The following is a 23,973-nucleotide window of genomic DNA, read 5'->3' as shown; positions in this document are numbered from 1 at the left end:
GTGAAACATCTGTTCTTTTCCTGCATCTTCCATGCAACCCAAGATTTAAAGACAAAAATAATAATAAGCATCTCCACAGCTACTGCCCATACATGACAGACTCTGTGGACTGTGTTTTGTATGTGTATGTATTTTTCTGTGTGGATATTTCTACAGGTGGACAAAATTCATGATGTTGTAATGCTGAGTTACAGCACTCTCCCAGCTTCCAGTACTTGCTTCTTAAACGTGTTATGCATGTGATATTATGATGTTATTGAAAGTAGACTGAATTTGATTTTATTTACCCACCAACAAAATATGATTCTATGTAACTTTCTGTTTCTTCTTTACCAGAAAATATATTTTAATGTAGTAAAATTGTAAAATAATTGCTAAGTGGCTCATCATTATTTTGAGTAGTGACTTCATATCTGTAGTTAATTCTTTAAAAATGTTTTTCATAAATGTTGCTTTAGGGAAAAATGTAAATTTCCTATCTTTGCTCTAGATGCAGAAACACGTATGGGCTTGAGGCACATGTATCCTGATCCTCCAAAAGATGACCAGACCCTAGAGATTCAACAGCAGGCACTGTTGAGAGAGCAGCAAAAGAAACTTGACAGAATGAGAATGAGGAGAGGGACCGGAGGTAAGGAATGACTGGTCCAAGATAATTTTAATGATTTTTGTTTATTTGTTTTTGTTTTAATAAGAATTAAAAAACACCAGCTCTAGCTTTACTTCTTTCAAGTTCAATATCAGCACTGTAGCACAAAAGAGTAAAACACAAGAAGGCTAAAATTCTGTCATAACGTAAGGTACTAAACAATGGAAGGTTTTTTTTTTTTCAAATTACAGTGACTGTTTCCTTCTGGTTCCCTGAAAGTAACTGAAAAAGTGCAAGAGAAAAGTAGTTTGGTTACTGTTTTTTAGATAAAACTACAGAGCAGTAAAACTTTTCAGCTGCTTTGTGACAGAGGTTAGAGGTGTTAGCTGGTAAATTCCTTGTGGCATTTCTTCAGGTTTCACTGAAGAAGTAGATAGCTGTGAAACTGTGAATTGCTTAAATTGCAGCCAGTGTGTCTGCACCTTGGTCTCTTTGTAATGGATTAAATTCCTTTATTTCCATAGTCTCGATTTGATTGTTTCAAAGTTTCAGGCGTCTGTATCTGTAAACAGTCTTTGCTTCAGAAACCAGATGTAAGATATCATATTGGAGAAAGTATGTTTGGCCCTTAATCACCACAATATCATAACTAGTTTGAGGTTCTAGAATGGAATGTTGCTTCTTTTGCTTGATCATCCTAACATAGTAAAGTATTAGCATCCTAACACAGTAAAATATTTTGGCCACGTATTGCAGGAGCAGTGAAAAGTAAATGTAGTCCCCCTTTTTTGTATGCTGCACTTAACTCCATCTGTATTGTTCATTCAAATATCTTTTATGAGCAATCATGAAAGAGCAGTAACTCAAGTTGGTTTAGATGTTATTAAAAAATATCCACAAGAGTCGCTTCAATAAATGACCTCAGTTTTGATTGCAAGGTACAAATTTCTCCGAGAAGTGTGTGTTTCTGTAATTCAGGCTTGACTGTATCTTTGAAGAGAAAGTAACTTTATTCCTTTGGTGGTGGGTTAGCTTTGGCTAGCAGCCAGACTACTCGCCTGCTCGTGCCCCCTCTCACATGCCCCTTGGCCAGATGGGGAAAATGGGAAAGAGAAAGCTTCTTGGCCAAGGTACAGACAGGAAGATTCCTTACAAATTGCTGTTGCAGGCAGAACAGACTCAACTTGAGGAAAACCTAATTTATTATCAATGTAAATAAATACTTAATTCATGATTAAATTACATTAAATTACTTAGTCATGGGAAACAAAAAGATAAACATCAAAATCACACCTTTCCTGTGCCCTTCCCCAGGCCCAGCTTCCGTCCTTTACTCCCAATACCCTGCTCCCCATCCTTGATCCCATCCTATGTTATGTTTAGTCGCTTCAATGATGCAGTGAATGGCATGAGGCTGAGGGGGGGGCGTGGCAGGAATTATGGTCAGTACAGAGCAGTTCCTCTCTGCTGATCTTGTCTCCTTGCACCTTTCCATCTACTCCACCATGGTCTCCTTCAGCGGCAGTGGGGGAATCTTTGTTCCAGCACCTGGACCACCTCCTCCCCTTCCTTCTTCTCTGACTTTGGTGTCTGCAGGGCTGTTTCTCACAGTTTTGTCCTCACGTCTCACTGCCATGCTTTGTTTTGCCCTTTTCTAAATGTTTTCGCAGAGGCGCCAGAAGCTTGGCTGACCCCCTGTGGTATTGGCTTTGCCTGGCACAGGGCAGCCTCTGGCATCTTCTCACAGAGGCCATCCCTGCAGCCCCCTCCTTGCCACAGACACCTAGTAGAATTTCAGATTTCTCCTTAAGATATTTTTTAGCCTCAGAGAGGAGGTGGAATTTTTGCAGAAAAAACCTCTCAAACGCACGTGAAAGGAGAATAGTTACACCCTTCCATACTGCTTTAAAAAAACTTACGCCTCTTCTTACCACAGGTCATTCTTTGAGGCTTGTTTGTGCTGCCTGTTAATAGACATATATGTAAGATTAACAAAATCACCAAGATATGAAGAGTGACAATTACTTGCAGGGTATTTTGTTTTGTAGCCTAGTGAGTGTTAAAGATGATTCCTGTTCCACCTTGGACAGATGTGCTGGTCTTCAAGCAATGTGGGCAGTATTGTTGATGGATAACGAAATGCTACAATTGCAAATAAGCGTATCTATACCAATTTCTGTGCTTATGACATGCTGTTGTAATACAATATCATTTAATATCTAAGTGGAATGTATAGGGTTGTCTTCAGTCTTCACCTTTGTGAGATTGACTCAGCTGATGAAAAGTAATTCACTAGCTTCAGCTGAGATCTGTGTGGGATTTGGTTTTGGTTTTCTGCCATTAGAATAATTTTCAACGGGCCAGTCTGAGAAGGTTTTAATTTAGTGTTATCTGGAGAGGAACTTCCACCAGCTACAAAGCAAATTTGCTTTTTTTTTCATTCAGTTTTAAGGACAAGCAGTCATTTTAGACATACGCTAATGCTAAATGGATAATGGAGGCTTACATGGTTAACAACCTAAAGATGCATTTCCTCAGACGATTAGATTAATTAGTAAACAAGCAGCTGATTTTTAGAACAGTTTTCCGCTGATGCTTAGAGGATCCCCAAGCAGCCTTTCCTCTGTCTTTCTGTCTCCTACTGCTTTACAACATCATTTAAGTTTATAGTCTGTCACTGTGTACTGAGCAAGAGAATTAATTAGTTGCCGTGTATCTCTCTATTTCCAGTATATTTTCCTCAGAGACAAGTTCATCATCTTCCCCTCACTGAAAATAGATGAGTGGTTTTATTGTCTGATTTAAGGCAAAATGAAAGATGAATTAAAGCAACATGTATTTTTGTACTGAGGGTCGTATTATAGGCTGTAGTGGCAAAGGCTTACCTGTCTTCCCACGCTATATGTAAGTGTTCTTTACTTTACATGCTCTATGTACTGTTTTCTCTCTGATATTAATTTTCTTTCTTTTCTTTTTTCTTCTCTATCCAAAAGAGAACTATGTGGACTATGAGTGGAACTATAACCTGAGAAAGTAATGATTTTTTAAATATCCCAAATATTTTAAATGCTTTATGCAAGGCAGTCTTTTCGAGACTTCTGGAAATTATTCTTTTTGCAGATAGGAGGGAAAGGCACAGGAGCAGGTCTGATGTTGTTGCTCCGCTTGACTGGAGTTAGCATTTCAGGAATGGGCTGGTTGTCAGTGCAGAAGTGGGAGCCTATGTGCTGTGTTTTTTTGATACTAGAGAGAAGGTCAGCTGCACGCTGGATAAGATTGCTAGACAGAGATGCAAGAAATAAAACCTGCCTGATTATATTTTGTTTGAAATGAATATTTAAAATAATATTAAATATTCTATTTGGAGACTTAACCCAAATAGAATCATAGAATAGTTTGGGTTGGAAGGAACCTTAAAGATCATCTAGTTCCAACCCCCCTGTCATAGGCAGGGAATAGAGAGAGTAACTTCTGTTTTGTTTATTTACATTTCCAGTGTGCCTGGAGTCATTGCTAGGTAAACTTTCAGAATGGTTCTCTGTGCTCTCCAGAGTTGAGTTTTTTATCCTTAGACAAGTAGGTTCCCCTGTGAAATGATCTCTGTCCAGTTCAACGTCTCAAACTCCTTTTGAAAGCTGCAAACATGGTGTGCTCAGCAAGTTGAGTATACATTTGCTCTTGGGTCTTTCTGCAGTTTGTTGCTCTGGTTATTGCACCCTGACAGGAGCCAGGAGATCTGATTTCATCTAACAGAGTTTGTTCTGACACTGCATCCTACCTGCTAGTCAGTTTGGTTGTCGAGATGTCCCACCTCGGGGAGAGCATTGTTAGCCTTCAGTTCTGTTGATAGAAATACAACTGTTTAGCTACACAAACCTTCCTATTCATGGCAAGCAGATGTTTGGAGTATAGAGTAAATATTTTTTTGAATATCCCTGAGTTTTAACTACAAAACTGTTGTAATGTTTAGCTTCAGTAAATATAAATGAGACTTCTGACTCCCTTTGCCTATCTCTTGATAAGACCACTAAAAATAATGGCAAAAACCAAAGTGAGGTCAGGAAATACATGGTTCAGGTGATCCCTAGTGATGAAAGAAATAATTGATTTTTGACTCTCTTAATTTTTGAAATATGCTACAGTATTGGTTTACTTTTCTACTTGCTTCATAGCAAATTTAAGCAAAAATTGATAAATTAGATCTCTCTCCATTATTAGGTTTTTTGTGTCCTAGCTGTGGAATTCAGATGGAGTTTAAGGTGTTGCTGTTTTTCAACCACTGGGATGTTGAATACCATTAACTTCCACTTTTTTTTTTTTTTTTTGTAATTCACAAATATTTTTAATGTAAGAAAAATATGTGACATATATGAAATCTAATATGTGAAGATGATGGCAAGAAAACCAAGATACTTAGGCTAATGAAGGGAGGATAATCTTTATTACAGTAAGAAGGCCATCGGCTTCGAGGTCTTGGGTGCATTTTGAAAAGTAGGTTTCTGTTTAAATGCTTTTTCATCTGAAGTTACTTACCCTGGTGTATTTTCTCAGTACCATGTTCCAGTCGCATTAAGATTTAGTGGTGTACAGAACATACAGTGAAATATATATTTCTTGCTAGCTGGAAGACTGGGTATTATTTCAGATGCAGTAATTAAAATAATAAAGACCTTAGGGCATCAACAAACGAAACAAAACAAAAGAGGGTAAATGAGAGATTTGTGCAGCAACCTTTTGCACTCTAATTGATGGCTTAAACCCTGCTGCCTTCCCACAAATTGATGTTTTTCACGTTATTCAATCAATACTTGGACATAACCTTTCTGTAACAAGTGTTTACAGTATTGTTGTAAAATAGCACAGAAGTAGTTCTGACTGTTGCAATATAGAGAGCTTCTCAGAATTCATTACAAATTAGTGCAATTATAGCGTTTAATGAAGTGTGATTATATCTTATTTTGAAAAGTGGTTTTCAATAGCCACAAAAATAATCATGCTTCCTTTTACTGGTTAACAAATCGGGTTGTGAGCAAGATAGGAAATAATTAATTTTTATTAGAGATGAAAAATATAGTTCTAATATGAAAAGTATGTTTGCTCTGTTGACTGATAAATCCAGTCGTGAGAAGGGCTTGCACATGCTCAGTGTTCTTTGAAATAATATACTACCAAATTGTGTTTGATTTCCCAGATTCTACTTATATTGACATAAGGAAACTGGAATAAACATTGCATTCAGATGTTTTAAAAGTATTAATTGAAATGTTTGTAATTTTATAGAAGTAATGCCTCGTGGTCTTTGTTTTTGTAATAATGTGCTGATAAAAACTAATGTGTTTTAGTATTAACTGGTTTTCTGTCAATACTGTTGTTTTTCCCTTGCTACATGACCTTCGTTAACAAAGATGGTTCTGCTTCTGGCAATAACGCACAAAAGATAGGACTGGTAAGAATAAAATGCTTTTTTAATTATATTGCTTTGCCTTTTTCAAGTGTGAGAAATATTGTCTTTCACAGATGGGGAGAAAGGAGTTAGACTTAAGTGAAGAGACAGTAAGCTTTATTTACTTCTCTAGCTTGTCAGTGCAATGAGTGATAGCCTCTTTAAACTTGACGTACAAGTTGTTTATCTTTGTATGTAGAGATAGCTAATTCATTAACTTTCTCCTTTTTTATATTCATTGGTACTTATTTTATATTCATATGATGTTAGGTTGCTGCTAGGGGTGGGAATTAGTGAAAAAAATGAAGCCAGAAGCAGTTGCTCTGAATTCAGGTGGCTTAAGTGATGCACGTGGCAGTCAGTAATTAGATTCGTTGTCTCAAATGGGATGTTTATTTTCTGACTTGGTGAAAAGAGCGAAATAAAGTGCTGTCAAATTGGAATTCTGCACTAACCCGGACTACAGAATAACAGAGTTCAATTGTGTCTCATGAGAATGTGAAACCCTGTGAAATAGAAGACTGTGCAAGAGTAAAGACATTAGCCCTAAGGAAAATACTCTAACGGCACACAGGAATGAAACTTTTTTTATTAAAAAAAAGTCCCCTTAATGCATTTTATAGTTGTAATTTATTGCCTGAAAATCTTCTTCAGAGCAATGCTTTGCAGTAAATTTTTTTTCTCTTGTTCTGTTTCCCCTAATAGTTCCTACTGCTTGGATTTCAGAGTGGTTTTTCAACATAAATTATTCTGTATTAGAATTTCTGTAACAAATTGCTGCAACTTGTGCATTGAACTACGCTAATTATTGGTGCTTGTTATTACTATGAAGAAATCTATTATTTTAATGCTTTGATATTGAAGATTGTATGTGGTGGAATAAGGGAAACCTAAGGAATCTTTCCTGATCTAGTGGAACTTCCATTTCGAACATAGGGGTTCAAAATGGATGATCTTTAAGGTCCCTTCCAACCCAAACCATTCTACGATCCTTCATTTGATCAGTTCTTCATACAAACTTCAGGTGCAAAGCACACTTCTAGTGTGAACTGCCCTGAAACTGAAGCAAAGTCACTAGGGTGAATTTCTTAAAGGGAATGTCTGTGTTACACAAAAAGCCACAGCACTTACCATGTGTAGGCAATTTCAGCAAATGGAATTACTGCAGAAAAATGAAACCCCCTAATACTTAAAGAGAACATGAATTATTTAAAAATATATTGGTTATTTTAATAGCCATAAAGTAAGGAATAGCGCAGAGCACTGTAGAGCTGTCACTTGCTTTGCAGAAGTTTGGCAATTGATTTACAGTAAGTATAATTTGGCCCCAGAAAGATATTGAGGCATCTGAACTTGCATTTCTTCTGTTTCACTTTTGTAGTTCAGGAATGAATCTAATGAATTCTTGAAAAATTCACTGTTGGAATCTGATAGTGCTTTCATTGGTGAGTTTATATGTTTCCTTAACCATGTTTATAAGCGTACAAACATGTCATTTAATCTAATGTTGTGTCTCTAAAATGATTATTGCTCTTTTTAAAGTTGCTTTTCTATTGTTCTGCATGAAAGTAAATAATTTATTAGCAATCACAGCTTACAATTATGAGTGAAATCATGAATTACAAGTCATCTTTGTATCAGAAATAGTGTGTCCAGCAGGAGCAGGGAAGTGATCATGCTCCTGTACTTGGCACTGTGTTCAGTTTCGGGCCCCTCATTACAAGAAGGACATTGAGGTGCTGGAGCATGTGCAGAAAAGGGCAATGAAGCCGGTAAGGGGTCTGGAGCACAAGTCTTACGGGAGATGGCTAAGGGAACTGGGGTTGTATAGTCTGGAGAAAAGGAGCCTGAGGGGCTCCTTTTTGCTTTCTACAACTACCTGAAGGGAGGTTGTATGGAGGTGGGTGTTGGTCTCTTCTCCCAAGTAATGAGTGATAAGACAAGATGAAATGGCCTCAAGTTGTGCCAGGGGAGGTTTAGATTGGGTATTACGAAAAATTTCTTCACCAGAAGAGTTGACAAGCATTGCATCAAGCTGCCCAGAGAAGTGGTTGAGTCAGTATCCCTGGAGGTGTTTAAAATTGTTTAGAGGTAGTGCTTAGGGATATGGTTTAGTGGTGGACTTGGCAGTGCTAGGTTAAGGACTGGACATAATGATCTTAAAGGCCTTTTCTAACCTAAATGTTTCTGTGATCTCACAAGTTTTTTTTGTTTGCTGTAGGGGAGATGCAGTAGATTCCTGCAAGTCAATTTTAATGAAACTCGGTATGTTTCTGTGTACCAATGATTGCTCTCTCTGGCTTTCATTGAAAGCAAAATTTTTCATTTGAAATGTATTCAATCTTATTCTGTTAATGTGCAAATCCTGGAGTACAGAAGAGAATCTGGCATTGGGAAAGGCGCAGGATGGGGCTTTCAGGCTTGGTACTCTCTGTAGTCTGCAGTATAGCATCATAGAATCATTTTGTTTGGAGAAGACCTTTAAGATCATGACGTTACCCTTAACCTAGCACTGCCAAGCCACTGTTCTTCAGGTTAGGAAATAGGATTTATTATTTACAGCTCGAATAATGAAAGGATGCTTTAGGGTAGTCCATCAGTCTAGAGTCTGGCCACATACTCTGTATCTGATGGTAGTTGGAATAGGTGCACAGGGAAGAATAGAAGGGGGAGGGCAGACATGCAGCATCACTGTGATGGACTCCTCCAGCCTCCAGTGACTCGGAGCTCAGAGGCTTCCTGAGTCAAATGCTGTGTGTTTGCATATAAGAAGTCTTGATAAGATGAGTCTGTAATAGTTTGTCTTTCGTGAATTGGAATCAGCATTTTTAAATCCCTCTAGTTGTTCACCATTAGCAGTTTTGTGCAGGTTAGTTTCCACACCCTGCCTTCTGTGAGCCATCCTCTTTCATCATCTCTGAATCTGCCACCAGTGAAATGGCATCCTCCTTGGTTTTATTCACCACTTCCACAAGGTTCATGATATATATCATCCCCTCTCCTATTTCCTTCTTCTCCTATGCCAACTGGTTCTTGCAGCTTAGTGAGATGATGGAGTTAACTTATGATACTATTCATTTTCTTTTTCTTTCTTTCCAAAGTCATTTATGACTATGTTGAAAATCACATTCCCTGGAACTGAGCTGTAGGCACCAGTTAAAGCTTTGTTACCCTTTGTGCCTTATAAATAGCTGTTGAATTCTGAATATGAATCTGGTTGTTTACGTCTCTGAAATGAAAAATAAAAACTTTCGTTATTGGTGGGCTGCCTTCTCTGTGGATTGTGCTGCTCACATTGTCTGAGGTTTTTTTGTGAAATGCTTTTGTGAAATACACTTGAACGATGTTTTTCATTTCCTAAGAGCATAACACCACCCCCTGGGTGGTTTTTTTAATGTGGGTTTAAAATCTAACTCAATTTTTTTAATAGATGTCAGCATTACAAATGAATTTGTCTTTTATCTCCTCAGATTCAGAAATTTGAGGCAGTCGGGAGTAAATAGGTTTATCAATTTCTTTTCCCCCTTTTTATGCCTCACATGAAACCGTGAAATTCATTAGTCTTAATGCAGTGATTTGAAAGGACATTTACATAGCAGTGTCTGAGTAATAGATGACGAAAGGAACAGGTAGCATCTTGCCCTGATGAAACTCTAAAGGTGCATATAAATTCTTCTGTAGCTTGTACTTTTGTTTCTGTTGTGATAAATTCACATGAATAAACACATTTTTGTATTCTCAGTAATAGCACTGTTTGGAGTATAATGAAGTTCAACTGATCTTGGAACTAGAATTCCAATGAGGGGATTTAAGGAGGAATTTCTTCACTAAGAGTGGTGAGGCTCTGGCACAGGTTGCCCAGGGAGACGGTGTCTGCCCCATCCCTGGAGGTGTTCAAGGCCAGGTTGGATGGGGCCTTGGGCAGCCTGATCTAATGGGAGGTGTCCCTGCCCATGGCAGGGGGGTTTGGAACTGGATGATCTTTAAGGTGCCTTCCAACCCAAACTATTCTATGATTCTATGTTTCTATGATTGTCATATGCCATTTCAGAATTTTGCCTTTTTTTTTTTCACTTGGAACATCTGTGATAAGAACATGAGTAATTTTGGTGGGACCTGGGGGAGGGGGAAGAGGAGAGAGGGATAACATTTTTATTTTAAGGCAAAACCAACCAGGAATACGGAACAATTTTGTAAAAATCTGTTTGTTTCCCTGAATTTGCTTGATGTCAGTATCAATCAAATTTATTTTTCAAACCTAAGTATTTAAATTTTCAACCAAAATAATTATTACTTTTAAAATTTCATTTGAAGAGCTTTGAAATTTGTAGCTATTGTGTAAAATATTTCATTAAAATTTATTTTCTAATTGCTAAGCAATGAAAAACCCATTCCTTCCACAGCTGTGGCTTATGTTTAATGTCACAGTATGTCCCGTAGCAAACCGAATCATTTCAGACGTGTGCTGCAGAATTGTTCAGTGCTCTATGTGCTTGTGTGTGTGTATATATGTATTTACACATTTCTTTTTTTAATTTACTTACTGTGTCATACTAGACTAAGAGCCAGCAGGTTGGAACTGGATGATCTTTAAGGTCCCTTCCAATGCAAACAATTTTATCTTTCATTGTCACAAAGAGCGATTGGTGGTAATGGATTCTGTGCTGGTTTTGTTAGGCAGAGTCCTTTATTTTTCTGGGAGGCCCTGCTCCTTGCAAGGTGCTGGGAGAGATTGAAGTAGAAAACAGAGCCCAGTGTCTGCGCCAAGCCAGTGGCAAAGCCATAAACCAACCCCCAGGCAGTGGCTACTGGTCCCAATGAGAAAAAACTATGTTTGAAACTATTTTAAGTAGTTGCCAGAATCAGGGGAGGAAGGGGATATAGGCAAAGCAAGTGTGAAGCAGTCACATCACCTTAGTGTTCATTTATGTTATAAAAATAATTACCGCCCCCACCCATAACGTGATAGAAGTGTGATGAAAAATTTATCTATTTATTTTTGTATGAACAAATCCTAACACTTTATTACATGAAGAGGCTAAGATATAACTAAGATGCAAATAAGGCATTGGTAACATGATCATGTATTCCATGTAGCCTTATCCTCTATTTTGTGTACATAATTTATTACATTCTTGTATCTTTTTCTGCCTCCAGTTTGCCTAGTGTTCTCTTTTTCAAGCAGAGACACTATTCCCATTTGAATACTCATTTTCTTTAGAGGTCTAGGTATAAACAACATATAGTGAAGTAAGCGGAGTGCCAGCATGGAATACCTGATCTAGATAAGAGATATTTCAGTATGTATCTCAAGATAGTCCTTGGCTTTGCTTCCAGTTTAACTGTTTTAACTTTTGTGATACCTTCTTTTGTCTGCACCTGGACGTCACTGGCTTCATGCAAGATGTCCTAATTGAATACATTCTGTTAATTCCTGTGATTAAATCAAGTACAGTAGATTGACTCATTTCAAAACATAAAGAGGTTTGAACCTGTTTGATTTCTTTGCAAATGGTTTCACCTCTGTTTTTCCAGGTGCTAATGGGGAAATGTTTCCTGCCTTAGGAGAAGTTAATTTATCACCCCAGTTTCCACTTTCTGCAAGGGAGAGGAGACGAATAAAGCAGAAAGCTTCGGAGTATGCTGTATGTATAACAGATTGGTATAGATATGAAGGTGGACCACAGAGGTAATGTCAGGCAGTTCCTGTGGTTCCTAAGTGGCAAGATGATATGGATACTAATAACGTATGTGTATAACTCTTTGCCCTTCTGAAAAAAGGATGCTATTTAACTGAAGGATTTGTGCCTTCTGGCATTTTCTGCAGGAGGATGTTCCACCGAGCCAGACACCATTGCTGCAGCCTGACAGCTTTTCTTTGCACTCGAACTTCAGCCTTGATGTTGATCAGTTGAAAGGCAAGAATGAAGAACGATTGCGCAGACTGATGGAGCTCCAGCAGAAATCTGCTTACTTAGGTATGCTCTGTGTAGTGGAGATGATGCAGTCAATATGAAGTAATTACAGTAATTAAAGGAACAAATGCTAATAGACTGCCTGTAGCTGAACAGTGAGAAACTGGCTCAAGCATAGGAATTATTTATGAACTTCTGTAGCTGTTCCAAAAGATTCCCAGTGAACTTCAACACAGCTTCTTAGAGTAAGTTTAGAGGAGGGTAATAGGAAAAGATGAAGATTCCTGTCTGATCAGCCACTCATACTTCTCCTGCCTGTAGCACTTTCAGTATTGCAAATGTCACTGCTACTGGATAGATGTGGATACGCAGCGGCATAGCTGCTGTGTTAATGCCTTTTCTGTATGAGAGACCAATTATGGCAACTGTTAGTGGCCTTTAGTTTCTCGTGTGGGTTATAGAATCATAGAATATTTGGGTTGGAAGGGACCTTAAAGATTATTCAGTTCCAACCTCCTGCTATGGGCAGGGATGCCTCCCACCAGATCAGGCTGCCCAAGGCCCCATCCAAACTGGCCTTGAACATCTCCAGGGATGGGGCAGACACAACTTCCCTGGGCAACCTGTGCCCATGCCTCACCACTCTCATCATGACGAATTTATGACCCAGCTGATGCACTTCGTGCTAAAGATTCTTTCATTTGAAAGAATTGAATCTGAAATCTCCCTTTTTCTGGAGGTGGTTCCTTTGCTGTCTAGGCAATGGCAGTATTGGTATCCCTTTTATAAACTTAATGAGAGTCTAGATGCTGACAGTTGTTCAAATTCTGTTGCTATGGGTACACTTACAAGCACTTCATAATTTTGTTCGTTTGTTTGACCATCTCACTGTGATTTTTAAGTCACAAAACCCCACCATTCATATTCCTTTTTTCTATAGTCTAAACAAATGCTTTACTAATTTTACTCCACCCAAAACTTTTTTACTGTTTAAGCTTCTTTTACTTCTGTGCCCTTGTTCCATCTCACCTCTTTTATAATTTTGCCTCGTATCGTGTGAACTGCACTTTTTATTTCATTTGCCTTCTGTTTGTCATGGGCTCCAGACCTTCAGCCTTTAGAGATAAATAATATGCGTGTGTATTTACATAGTTATATGTCTGTATGTAGCTTGTTCTTTGGAAGACATGGGGACCATCCGCTCCTCCTTAGCATGTGTGCCTGGGAAATGGAACAGGAGACCCTTTTGCTCAGCTCTGGCCACTAGGGCTGCACTGCTGCCTGCACTCTTGGTCCCTCCTCCTCCTCAGTGACATTACGAACGAAATCAGTGATGTGAGGAGGTTTTATTCCTCCTCCCTAGCAGTATGATAGAGCCCTTGTGGCATACTCTTCTTTCCTAACAGCTAGGACTGTTATTTCTTCTCCATCCTCAGAGACACTGCGGGGAGAAAACAATTCTGTCAAATCTATACCTAAGGAATTCTGACTGCTTGTCTTCCCTTTAAGTGACCAGGAGATGGCAGCTTACAGGCTTTGATAAATTTTAAGAGCAGATCCTGCTGGCACAGTAAGGACGCTCAGTTCACTTTCTTTCATGGGACTGATGTGAGAATCCTAAAGCAACCCTACAATTGTTTTCTTAATTGGAAAATTAGTGCATATTGGAGCCAGGCCTCTGTTTTCACCCATCCAAAAAAACCCATTCCCATCGCTGTAGGCTTGGTGAGTACTTCGGGCAATGAAGTCTCTGCAAGCCAGCACCTACTTTCTCCGGTGTGCGTGTTCCTAACTGTGTAAACAACAGCAGCCTCAGAAGCTGCTGGCATTGGACAGCAAAGACTTGGAGTCTTTTGCTGTTGACTCTAGATGGACTGAGATCCCCAGGACATCAAAAATGCCTGTTAAATAGAAACAAATACATTATAAAGGCATTACTTAGGTGTTTATTGCAGAATAAGAAGCCTGTTCGATATCACAAGATGTGACAAGATTTGAGAAGCTTTTGTCCCTTTTAACATGTGTACGTTGCTGTCCTCCTCTCTAAGGTGATAATATTTCCCTAGAAGTGGACGACCTTTTGAAGCACGCTTCATCTAATGCTGGCAGACGGCCCAGTTCTGTTGACACGGTTGCAACAGAGCCCTGGCTGCGACCAGGAACGTCCGAGACGCTCCGCAGGTTCACGGACGAACGGTCAAGCCCAGCAAAGCTTTCGCCTGAAAACACACTGCTGAGTTGGGAAGGGCTCTCAACCGCGCACGGCTGAGCCGAGCCCTCGCGAAGCAGCCGTGCCTTCCAGCCGGGGAGGGACCACACAGCACTCCTGCACTTTCCAAGGTCTCTTGTAGGGATGGTTCTCTTCCATGTACATAGTGTGGAGCTGTACCTAGAATGGAAAATAGCAATAATAAAGTAACAGAAGCTGCAGCGTAACAGAGATTTAAAGCAGGGATGGTTTAGATATGAAAGTGAGGGAAGAGCTTGGCTGTTTTTGCACTTTTTATACAAGTTAAGTTTCAGCCTTAGAGCTGAACTTACCACAAAACCAATGTGTGTGTGTGTGTGTATGCATTTGTTTGTGTGTAAATTTAATAGTAAATCAAAGTTAATTCCTAGCTTTTTTTATAGCCAGGTTCTCAAACTGTCTGGAAATTGAGCAGAGATGCATTTTGAGCTTTTCCTGAAAGAGCAAATAACTTGGAAAAGGGAACTTAGTTTTGATGCAGTGAGGAGTGTTATCCTGCATGAAAGCTCAGCAGACTGTTACACGGAGAAATGACCATCAGCAATGTATCTTGTGTTCCCTACCCTGTTATGTGCTGGAAATAGGGATATTCTTGCATATGTTTAACTTATGGTTCTGATTTAAAACTTAATAAATTATTTTGTTACAAAAAATGTGACAGCAGTGTTAAACATTCTTAATTTATCATTTGCTTCACCCTACGTTTACTCATGAAGAAGAATGCTCAAAGCGGCAGGAAAAGCACATGGAGAAGTTGCTGAATAGAAGCACAGGTCTTTCTTCAGCAAAGATGGGTAGATGGAAGGAAAAACTTAGTTCAGTGAACTGAAACGCCAAGGTGAAGCAAGGGTAAGGTTGTGGCTTTTGTGTTGGTTAGGAATTCCCACCCAGCTGCCAAAGCTTTGATGGGCACGGGAAAAAAAAAAAAGGACAGAACCATTTGTAAACCGTATCTTTGTTGTTACTAAAATGTCTTCAAGCTTCTCTCTCCCTGCTTGAAGGCCAGGGCAGTTCTGTGATAACAGCAGGTAAGAGCTGCTCGCTAAGTGACTCACTTCAGGGTTGGGTGGTTTAGCTGCTTCCTGGGTTTAGCCTGTTCCTTCCCAAAAAGGAAGTGCCAAAGAATTCCAGTGCGTACCATGAGTTCTTGGTTCACAGGCCAAAAGGCCCATTGGTGTTATCAGTTTGGCCAGTAAGAAAGGCAAGGATCTCAGTGAACCCGAGACCTAGGCTGGGTTGTGGAGCACAGGCCTGGCGGCTGCTGAATCCTCAATTTCCCAGAGGCACAAATCCAAAACATGATTTTAAGCAGGCAAAGGTTTTATAACAGTTGCCACCGTAGCACTGTGCCTCTCAGGCTGAAGCCTGCCTTATGTGTCACATTTTTCTTCAATTCACCACCTGCCAGCCCTTCCCTGGGTTTTGACACCTGATGACTCTTCACTTGCTTCATGAGTTGAGCTGTGCGATACACTCACTCCAGGCTAGAAGCAGACCTTGTCTTTTCCTTCTTTCTCATCTAGAGGCCTACACAGTTAACTTTTATTCCCTGAACTTTGATTAGTTTTATTCCCCCCAGGAACATGAAGTCAGTGTTACCCCAAAAAGCAGCCTCGGTTAACTGCAAGAACTGTTGTGAATGCACAGAGTGCCTCGGGATGGCAGCTGTTTCTTCCAGTTCAAGCCTAGGATGCTGCAGTGTTGGTGCTTCTTTTCACCCCTGCAGTGACCTGAAGCCACTGAATTCAATTAACCTCACAGCATTTAGTATAAGCAATTCCCCTCATCCTCACACTTGTCCTCCCTTTGGCATCCAGGCTGCCTCTCAGGCTACTTTTGGCCTTTCCCCAGCTTTCCTTCAGCTTTCCCTGCGTCTCTAAAGCCCAGGTGTGGGCAGAGCCTTTCTATTTATCACTACAGCCTCATCTGCAAATAAAAGCAGCTGCAACCCTGAGCTCAGAGTTGAGATGCCCGAAACAGGACACAGCTGGTCCCAACCCTGCTCTTCTGATAACCATCACGGACACAAAATGGTTTGGAGAGCTACAGGTGGACCACACGACCCAGAGCACAGCTGGGCAGTCCTGGCACTGCAAGAAGAACAAAGAAGAGGTAACAGGGAAGAGTCACGATACCACAGGAGCTCAGTCTCCAATGAAACAAGACTAAACAGCTATTAGGCCTTTTCCACCCAAGCAATAAATAAGGAAAGGCAGGAGACAGCCATGCTGTAAAAAAAGTCATTACTGAAGGGGACTACAGAACAGAAAAACGAAGCAGGAAGGTTTAAAGCAAAAAAACACGCCATAAAACCCCCAAATTACCAAAATTTTTAGATAATCTCTTCTACTCGTTGCCACAGACTGCTGAAATCTTGAACACAGAAATTGGAAAAGGAATTGGGCAAACACATGGAAAAGAGAGACATAAATGGCAGAATGACTGGGGAACAGCGTCAGAACACCTCGATAATGGTACCAAGGACACACGAGTGTCACAGCGTGTGACATCAGTAGGGACAGGCCACGTGACAGTTACAGAATTGCTGCTGATCACCATCAAACAGACAAAACAAACCTCTGGTCTGGCCCAGCACTGTGGTTTAGGGTTTAAACATTACACAACAAAATGAAAAAATAAAAGGCTGGACTATTGCAATTAAAGTAACCTCAATTCTCCCCCTTCTGACTTCAATAAATGCAATTTGGTTTTGCTCCACCTCAATTAATGTTATGGTAGAATTCTCAGTCACAGGTCAGGCCTTTTAATTCAACACTGTCTCTTGCGTAGCTGTTTCATCAAACTGCTTATGCTTATTGAACTGCTGTGTTCGGCTACACTTCACCCATCTCCCAGTTCACTGGCGAGAGGCACATCCATTCCTCTCTGCGATCAGGCTCCCTCATCCACTTTCTCATCTTCACGCTTCTCTCCTTTGCTAGTTCCGAGTTCTGTAAGAACACACTTGAGAACAATTCAACTCCAGTTTTACTTACAAAATCAAAGATGCTGACCAGGCTTAAGCTGGCTGAAGTGCTGCGAGTCAGCAGTTGGACCAACTGTGATCCCAGCCTTTCCCTTCCATCCACCCTTATCCCATAGCCGCCTGTATTCCTCTTTTAATTCCCAGAAGGCAGAAGGCAGCATTAGCCTTTCTGTCTGTGCAGCACTAACAGGGTTCATTTGACCAGTCCAGCCACAAGCATGTTTTTTCCTCCTTGTTCTTTTCCTATTAAACTTACCGCTCTCTTTCACTCTCTAGGTCTTTCCCTAACACCAAGGCATAACCTGGCCAAACAAAAGCCCCCCACCTTCCTGCCCCCAGTGGCGGGGGTTTGCTCCTTTGAAACAAGGGCATGATTCCAAGAATCACAGAATGGTTTGGGTTGGAATGGACCTTAAAGATCATCCAGTTCCAACCCCTCTGCCATGGGCAGGGACACCTCCCACCAGATCAGGCTGCCCAAGGCCCCATCCAACCTGGCCTTTAACACCCCCAGGGATGGGGCAGCCACAGCTTCCCTGGGCAACCTATGACAGAGCCTCACCACACACATCGTGAAGAAATTCTTCCTAACGTCTAATCTAAACGGTCCCCCCTCCAAACTAAAGCCCCTCCCCCTTGTTCTATCCCTCCCTACCCTTGTGAAAAGCGAAGAAGCAAAGAGAACTTTAAAACAAGTAGCTGTGGGTTAGACTAGTTTTGATTGCACTGATGAAAGAGTTCAAAAACTTTATTGACCTATAACCTGATTAGAATATGCCAGATGAGAACCAAATATTGTACAGAAAGTTGTACAGAATTTTTTTTTACATAGAAAACTTTACATATCTGTACCATATACATTTTGTCCATCTGAAAAAAATTTCTACATCCATTGTAATACAGAATGCTTGACAATCTTGTCTTTTAACCATCAGAGCACAATTCACAGTATGAATACATTTCCAATAAATTTAACCATCCCCAAACCATGCCAGATTTATTACTTGAATATATTCAACATTAAATTCTGTACATAAGAGTGAAATCTACATCAAACAAAAAAACATGTGACAGCAGACACAACCTAGACTTGTTTGCAGTGATTCAAGTTCCAGTCCTTGAAGGATCATCATTTCAATGGCTCGTTATATTGAAAAGCCCTAAAACAAGTATATTACAGGTAGTTATGTCAGTTGTGATATTTCTACCTCTGTTCTTGACAAAAGTCAGCAACACGAACTGCTGGGCTACAACAAAACCAAAAGAAAAAATGAAAAAGAAAAAAGAAAAAAATCACAATCCCAAAAAATAAACCCAACCTTCTAGTGCATTCGGTAAACAATGAAGTGTTACGGGTTTCCAGCAAATCAATAATACAGAAATAAAACAATTGAGGAAGAACTGTATAATGTTAAAGAGTTTATATTACAGACCTGCATCTCTGTACATTTTTCACAGGAGGATGATTTCCCGATGTCTCAGACAGCCTGAGTGTGCAAAAATCTTAGAATATCCAACAGTTGCTAAATATCTTTTATCATGAACAATAATCTCCATTTTTCTTTTCACTATAAACATTTTATCCTTCAAAATACAGCTCTCCTGAGTTGTACTTCTTGCAGAAGCTCAAACCTTTACATATATAGTTCTTTGGGTACGTTTTCCTTCACTCCCGCCACAAACCCCTGCTGCCATGCTGCTGCCTAGGACGGTGAGGGACACCGCAGCCCACGGTGACAAGAGGACTGTGCTAAACGCTGGCTCTGCTCAGAACGAGCCAGGTAAGAGAAACCGAGAGAGATAATCCATCAGGAAATAAAGGGACTGGAGTGTTAAGCCTTAATTACATTTGTAAGCATCCGTACCGTTAACCCTTGGATACACATTGCCATACAAAGAAACCATTTTTATGGATATCCAGACAGAATGGCTCAGCTACCTGGTCCTTTTATTTAGCTGAGGAATATCAACTTTTTGAAAGAGCAATACCCAGTCACTATCTGCTACTGCTTGCTTATTCCAGTCTCTTGTTCAGGTGGTTGGGATATTTGGAAAACCACACCAATCCGCAGGAAAAACCTTCGCAGAACAGCTCGAAGTTCAGGAATAAGGTCAAACTGCATAATTTCACACAACAGAGGATAGTAGAACGAGGCATGAGCCTTGAACTGAGGAGAAAAAGAAAAGAAATTACTGTATTATTTATCAATACACCTCAGAAAGTGTGTTGAAAGGGAAGAATTTTAAATACTTTCCCAAGTCAAAGTGAGAAACCCACAAAGTAACAAGCAGAAACACCCTTATAACTGACATGAGAAGTGCTAGAATAAGGCTAGGACAGCTTCAACATACTCTGACAGATGCTCGCTAGCTACCCGCAGCTGCTTGCTAATGCTTATTCTTCAAGAGGAAGACTCATTCCTGGATCAGGTATGTTTTTTGTTGCAGCTGGCCCTTTGCACTTCATATTTCAGCCAAGTTTTGTTAAGAGGGAGATCTAAGTATGGATTTATTTACTACAGAATTGCTTTGGAGAGGGTCAAGGTGATCTATGTGTAGCACTGGACGCAGAACCAGGAGTTAGTTCTTCAAATAAAGTATCAGACACCGATCATCTTCCTCAGCAGGAGAAGGGTAAAAGCAACTTAACACACACTTCTAAAGAATTTTAGCATCATTGAGACTCTCCCAGACACATTTTATTACTCACCGCACCCCCACTCTGCATTACTACTGTCAGGACGCATCGAGTCCAGTTCTGATGTACATTCCCTCAATAAAAAGCATCTATATTGCACCAGGAGCTTTTACAGTCAAGTCAATGTAACTGTGGGTGAAGAACTGGTCTGGAACTAATTACCCATAAATGCTGTCTTAAATACCATTCCAAGCAGTTACTTACCCTTTCGTCACTTATCTTCAGTACTTTAGTCAAAAACAAGAGTAATAGATTAGTCCAGGCTTCCCGATGACTTTCTGATGTAAGAGTGAGGAAATAACTCAGAGCCTCACTGCAGACACTAGAAAGAAAAGACACAAAAACTAGGAACCAACGTTTGTTTTAAGCTCTGCAGCAGGGAGGGAACTTTGGCTTTGCAGCTATACCAGCATAGAGCCTTGGTGTAGAACAGCATCTTGAAAGCCTGATTAGTAACAGAAAGCAGTGATTTTGTTCAACTAAAACCCAAAGTCCTAGGACTTTAGCATTAAGTGTGCTGACAAAACATAACTGCCCTGTTTGTGCTTATATTTGGAGTGTAACGTATGCTCTTTGAGGTGTATTAAAATGCACGTGACAAAATGATACGTACACTTTAAAAATTAATCTCATGCTGATGTCTCTATTCCTTGGTCTATAAACCTCAAAATACTTCCACTGCATTACTGCCACAGTTTTAAGCCCTCTCTTATTCCAACACTCGATTGAATGACTTTGTAAACTAAAAATATTCAGATGAACCTCAGTATTCATAGTAATGAATAACCAAAAAGCCAAAAGCTTCTGTGTAGCCATAGGCCTCTGAAGCCCAGTGCTCATTTCTACACATGAGAACAAACAGCATCAGTTCCCTATCTGAGGTTACTGGAAGAAAAGAGCAGGGTTTTAGGTAGTAGTTCTGTTTAAAGAAGAGCTATAACAATCCCCCACTTACCCAACCTGCTACAAAAAAAAAAAACCCATAAGGTGACAAAACCCTTTATTGTCTCTTGCAAAAGATTTAGTGAGAACAAAACCAGAGACAGCTTTCGTTGCTGGAGGCACAGCACTTACCCTGTGACATAAGAACTTTTAATATTAGTTGTGACCACCACCACACTGTGCTGGCTCTAGGAAGTTTATTGCAAACAGAGGAGATCTATCCTTTTCAACAAAAATAAACATACTTTAACATCAGAAATAACATCATCAGGTTCAGCTAAAAGGGCCTTACTTTAGTAGTCTTTGCTGGACTTCTTCCCATGCACTGGTACGGCTTTCATCCATGTACATACGGAACAGAATGCGCAACCCACAGGCAAGACTACTTGTCTCCTGTTTCAGAAGATTAGGCTTTGATTTGCCTTTGAAACCTAGAGAAATTCCAAGCATTCATTTAGATTTTTTTTTTTTGATTCATCTGACATTTCCCCTCACTTCTAAGTAGAAGGTTCTCGCAGGTAGACAGCAAAGAACCACCTTAAGTAATTAATTCCTCATGGCACTTAATACAATGGAGTATTGCTAAAAATTAACCTGTGTGTTGGCACAATAACTGTGTTTGGCACCCATTTTTATATAGGCTCCCAAGCACCTGGGTGTACGACGAGTTACACGCCAACCACTTGAACAATGGACCATTTTGTCTCAACCATGTACTATGCTGTTTTATTGCTTGGTTTTGGTAAAAATATCTACAACAGTATTGTTTCCAATGTTGTTCCTGTAAATTAAAGTCACTTTGCTAGTGGAGATCCATATGAGCAAAAAGCATACCCATAAACTTGAATACCACCTCACTCAGGCTGAAGTGGTTCTGGCTACACATGCACTGACGCATCAGACAGTTTGCTGCATCTTCACCGTACGCGTTCATCATTCGAAATATTGATAGAGGTGACTTTGGTGCAAGGAACAGATTAAACGCAATGCTACGGAGAGCCCATTTTCCATCTTTTTCAAAAAATGACATATATTTCACTTACACACTGGCAGATAAAAACACCCCCTCTAATGAGCCCTGAGATTTTGTGCCTGCAGCTTCCAAGGATGGGATTCACCCCCTACAGCCAGGGATGAGCCTGGCAGCAGTAACCCAGTGAAACCTTAAATTTTAGGAAATCAAAAAGCTGCACAGATGAGACCTCCTCCCCTTGGGGATTTTATGGTTATAAAGTTACAACCTTACATTCAGCAACAAAGCACTTCTGCCCTATTTTTGGGGTTAATTCAAAGCACAGTAACACATTCCCACCAAGTATTTCTCCAAGGTGATTGACTCACCTGCTTTCCAGAGAGCAGTTCTTTGCTCATTGTTTGAATTAAATGCTTTAGCAAATCTGTGAGATTCTAGCAGACAATCAAGAAGTTTGAAAAGCTGCTGTGATGTTAGAAAACGATACATCCCTTGATCTTGTGTATCCACATGGACATCAAAGTCTACTGCATCTCTCTATTAAAAATAAATAAAAAGCAAACAAAAAAAAAGAAATTTCAAGTAAAAATTCACAAGCTCCTGTGATAGCTTACTCCTACCCAGTTTTCCCTGTACTTTGATTTGAACTTAAAACTCTATTAAGAGTTGTATCCACATCCCAGTTACATAAATCCCTTTGAACGATACATGTTCCAGTCTCCACTGTGCGCTGCCCCAGCCCACCAAACACTATTTAACATGACATGTAAAAGATCTCAACAGTCTGCTCGAAGTTCTCGAGGACTTCTGAAACCCATAAATCGGAAGATGTTACAGGAGTTTATGAAACTTCATCCATCAGAGAAAAAGCGGTTAAAAAGAGAAATTCTTAGCAATTTCTACTTACTTGTGCTGCTGCTAGATTCTCTGCATCCTCTTTTTTGCTAGTTGCTGGGAAGAACACAATATTGTCGATAGTCTGAATGAGTTCCAGTTGTACAACGCATTTGATCAAAAGTGCAGCAAATAACTTCTGTTCTGGAAATTCTTTAGAGGAATGAAAAAGAAAATTGCTTCTTAATTAAAGACTGCAACACTTTTTTATTTTTTGAGCTACTTTGGGCATAAGTTAAAGAACAGTTCAGCTTCAAGCACATTCATAAAGGAAACTGGGAATCCCCCATCTCAATTACTCTTCCAAAACCAGGGCTGATTATTTAACTTTGCATGAGCACCTCAAGGATTAGATACAGTCTCTTCAAATCAGTCTAAGCAGACTTTTATTTCCAACTATTGCTTCTGTTGCATCCTGCACAGAAAGAACTTTGTTTTATAGAAAACAAAAAATTTACTAATTTACAGAGAACTATAAGGCCAGTATTGTTTCTAATATTTTGCTTTGGGTAAAAAGTCTGCAAGTTAGCAGCTGAACTCTGGATTTTTAAAGCACAGGTCAAAAATATGGACCCACCAGTCCAACAGAAGTTTGTCATTCAACATGGAGACAAAAATGTAATTGATACAATTTTCTCCACATCATGTTTCTAAAGTTATGGTTGGGACCACAACTAAAGACATCAAACATCTGCTAAATAATACTCTTAACGGATATCAAATACCAAACCACTAAAAAACACGCACTTGCAATTAGCCTGGCTTTGCTCATCTCTTCACCTACTGTGGACCCTGCGCTGGGCTGATACGGGCGTCCATCTGAAGACCTGGGCTGAATAGTCTCATGAATATCGACTGACTTCTGTGAGACTGTATCCTGAAAAGAAAACCAAAACCCAAAAATTAACTCACAGAAAACTTCTGCGAGCAACTGTCAATAGCATTGTGCTCTTCACAGCTTAAGACATTTGCTGTTTCAATACTGCACTTTTTCACTCATGTTAGTCATATTTGATCTTAGCATTCCAGAAAGATGCACCCAGAAAAAGATCTACTGAGAAAGAACTGAAAATTTAACAAGTAAAAAATACTTAATTACACAGCAAAGTCTTGAATATTATTTTGCATACAAGACTTTTGTATGTTATCCAAGCATTTAGTGTGTCAGCCAACAGTTAGTTTGACTTTGATCAGATAAAGTGTATGATGTTTGCTGCAAGGTTCCGACACTGGGAAGTGCAGTCTCTATCTTGATCTACAAGGAAACCTCTAATAGCTTCTGTGA

At 39.8% G+C, this 23,973-nt stretch overlaps 2 protein-coding genes across 13 annotated transcripts in view; one reads left to right on the top strand and one right to left on the bottom strand.

The window, feature by feature from the left end:
* CSPP1 (centrosome and spindle pole associated protein 1) overlaps positions 1 to 17,582 on the top strand; it is a 62,826-nt gene extending 45,244 nt beyond the window's left edge. For 10 of the 12 annotated variants that reach the window (XM_054058071.1, XM_054058072.1, XM_054058073.1 and 7 more), the window contains 6 exons: positions 491 to 631; positions 5,995 to 6,035; positions 7,414 to 7,477; positions 11,568 to 11,677; positions 11,860 to 12,010; positions 13,996 to 17,582. In XM_054058071.1, the coding sequence (XP_053914046.1) occupies positions 491 to 631; positions 5,995 to 6,035; positions 7,414 to 7,477; positions 11,568 to 11,677; positions 11,860 to 12,010; positions 13,996 to 14,216 (728 nt within the window). In that variant the 3' untranslated portion in view covers positions 14,217 to 17,582. Of the gene's footprint in view, positions 1 to 490; positions 632 to 3,319; positions 3,494 to 5,994; positions 6,036 to 7,413; positions 7,478 to 11,567; positions 11,678 to 11,859; positions 12,011 to 13,995 lie in introns of those variants that run through there. The other 2 variants (XM_054058075.1, XR_008448426.1) reach the window with 2 other exon arrangements.
* A 309-nt stretch (positions 17,583 to 17,891) lies between these two features.
* The window catches only part of ARFGEF1 (ADP ribosylation factor guanine nucleotide exchange factor 1), a 100,926-nt gene continuing 94,844 nt past the window's right edge, over positions 17,892 to 23,973 (bottom strand). Inside the window, exons 34-39 of the mRNA XM_054058097.1 lie at positions 23,436 to 23,565; positions 22,702 to 22,841; positions 22,163 to 22,331; positions 21,114 to 21,252; positions 20,084 to 20,201; positions 17,892 to 19,349 (exon numbers count right to left, since the gene is read on the bottom strand). Of these exons, the coding sequence (XP_053914072.1) occupies positions 19,185 to 19,349; positions 20,084 to 20,201; positions 21,114 to 21,252; positions 22,163 to 22,331; positions 22,702 to 22,841; positions 23,436 to 23,565 (861 nt within the window). The 3' untranslated portion in view covers positions 17,892 to 19,184. The remainder of the gene's footprint in view (positions 19,350 to 20,083; positions 20,202 to 21,113; positions 21,253 to 22,162; positions 22,332 to 22,701; positions 22,842 to 23,435; positions 23,566 to 23,973) is intronic.

This window comes from Cuculus canorus, chromosome 2, assembly GCF_017976375.1.
Source record: "Cuculus canorus isolate bCucCan1 chromosome 2, bCucCan1.pri, whole genome shotgun sequence".
Classification (NCBI taxonomy): domain Eukaryota; kingdom Metazoa; phylum Chordata; class Aves; order Cuculiformes; family Cuculidae; genus Cuculus; species Cuculus canorus.
This window is presented reverse-complemented; position numbering and strand designations above follow the sequence as displayed.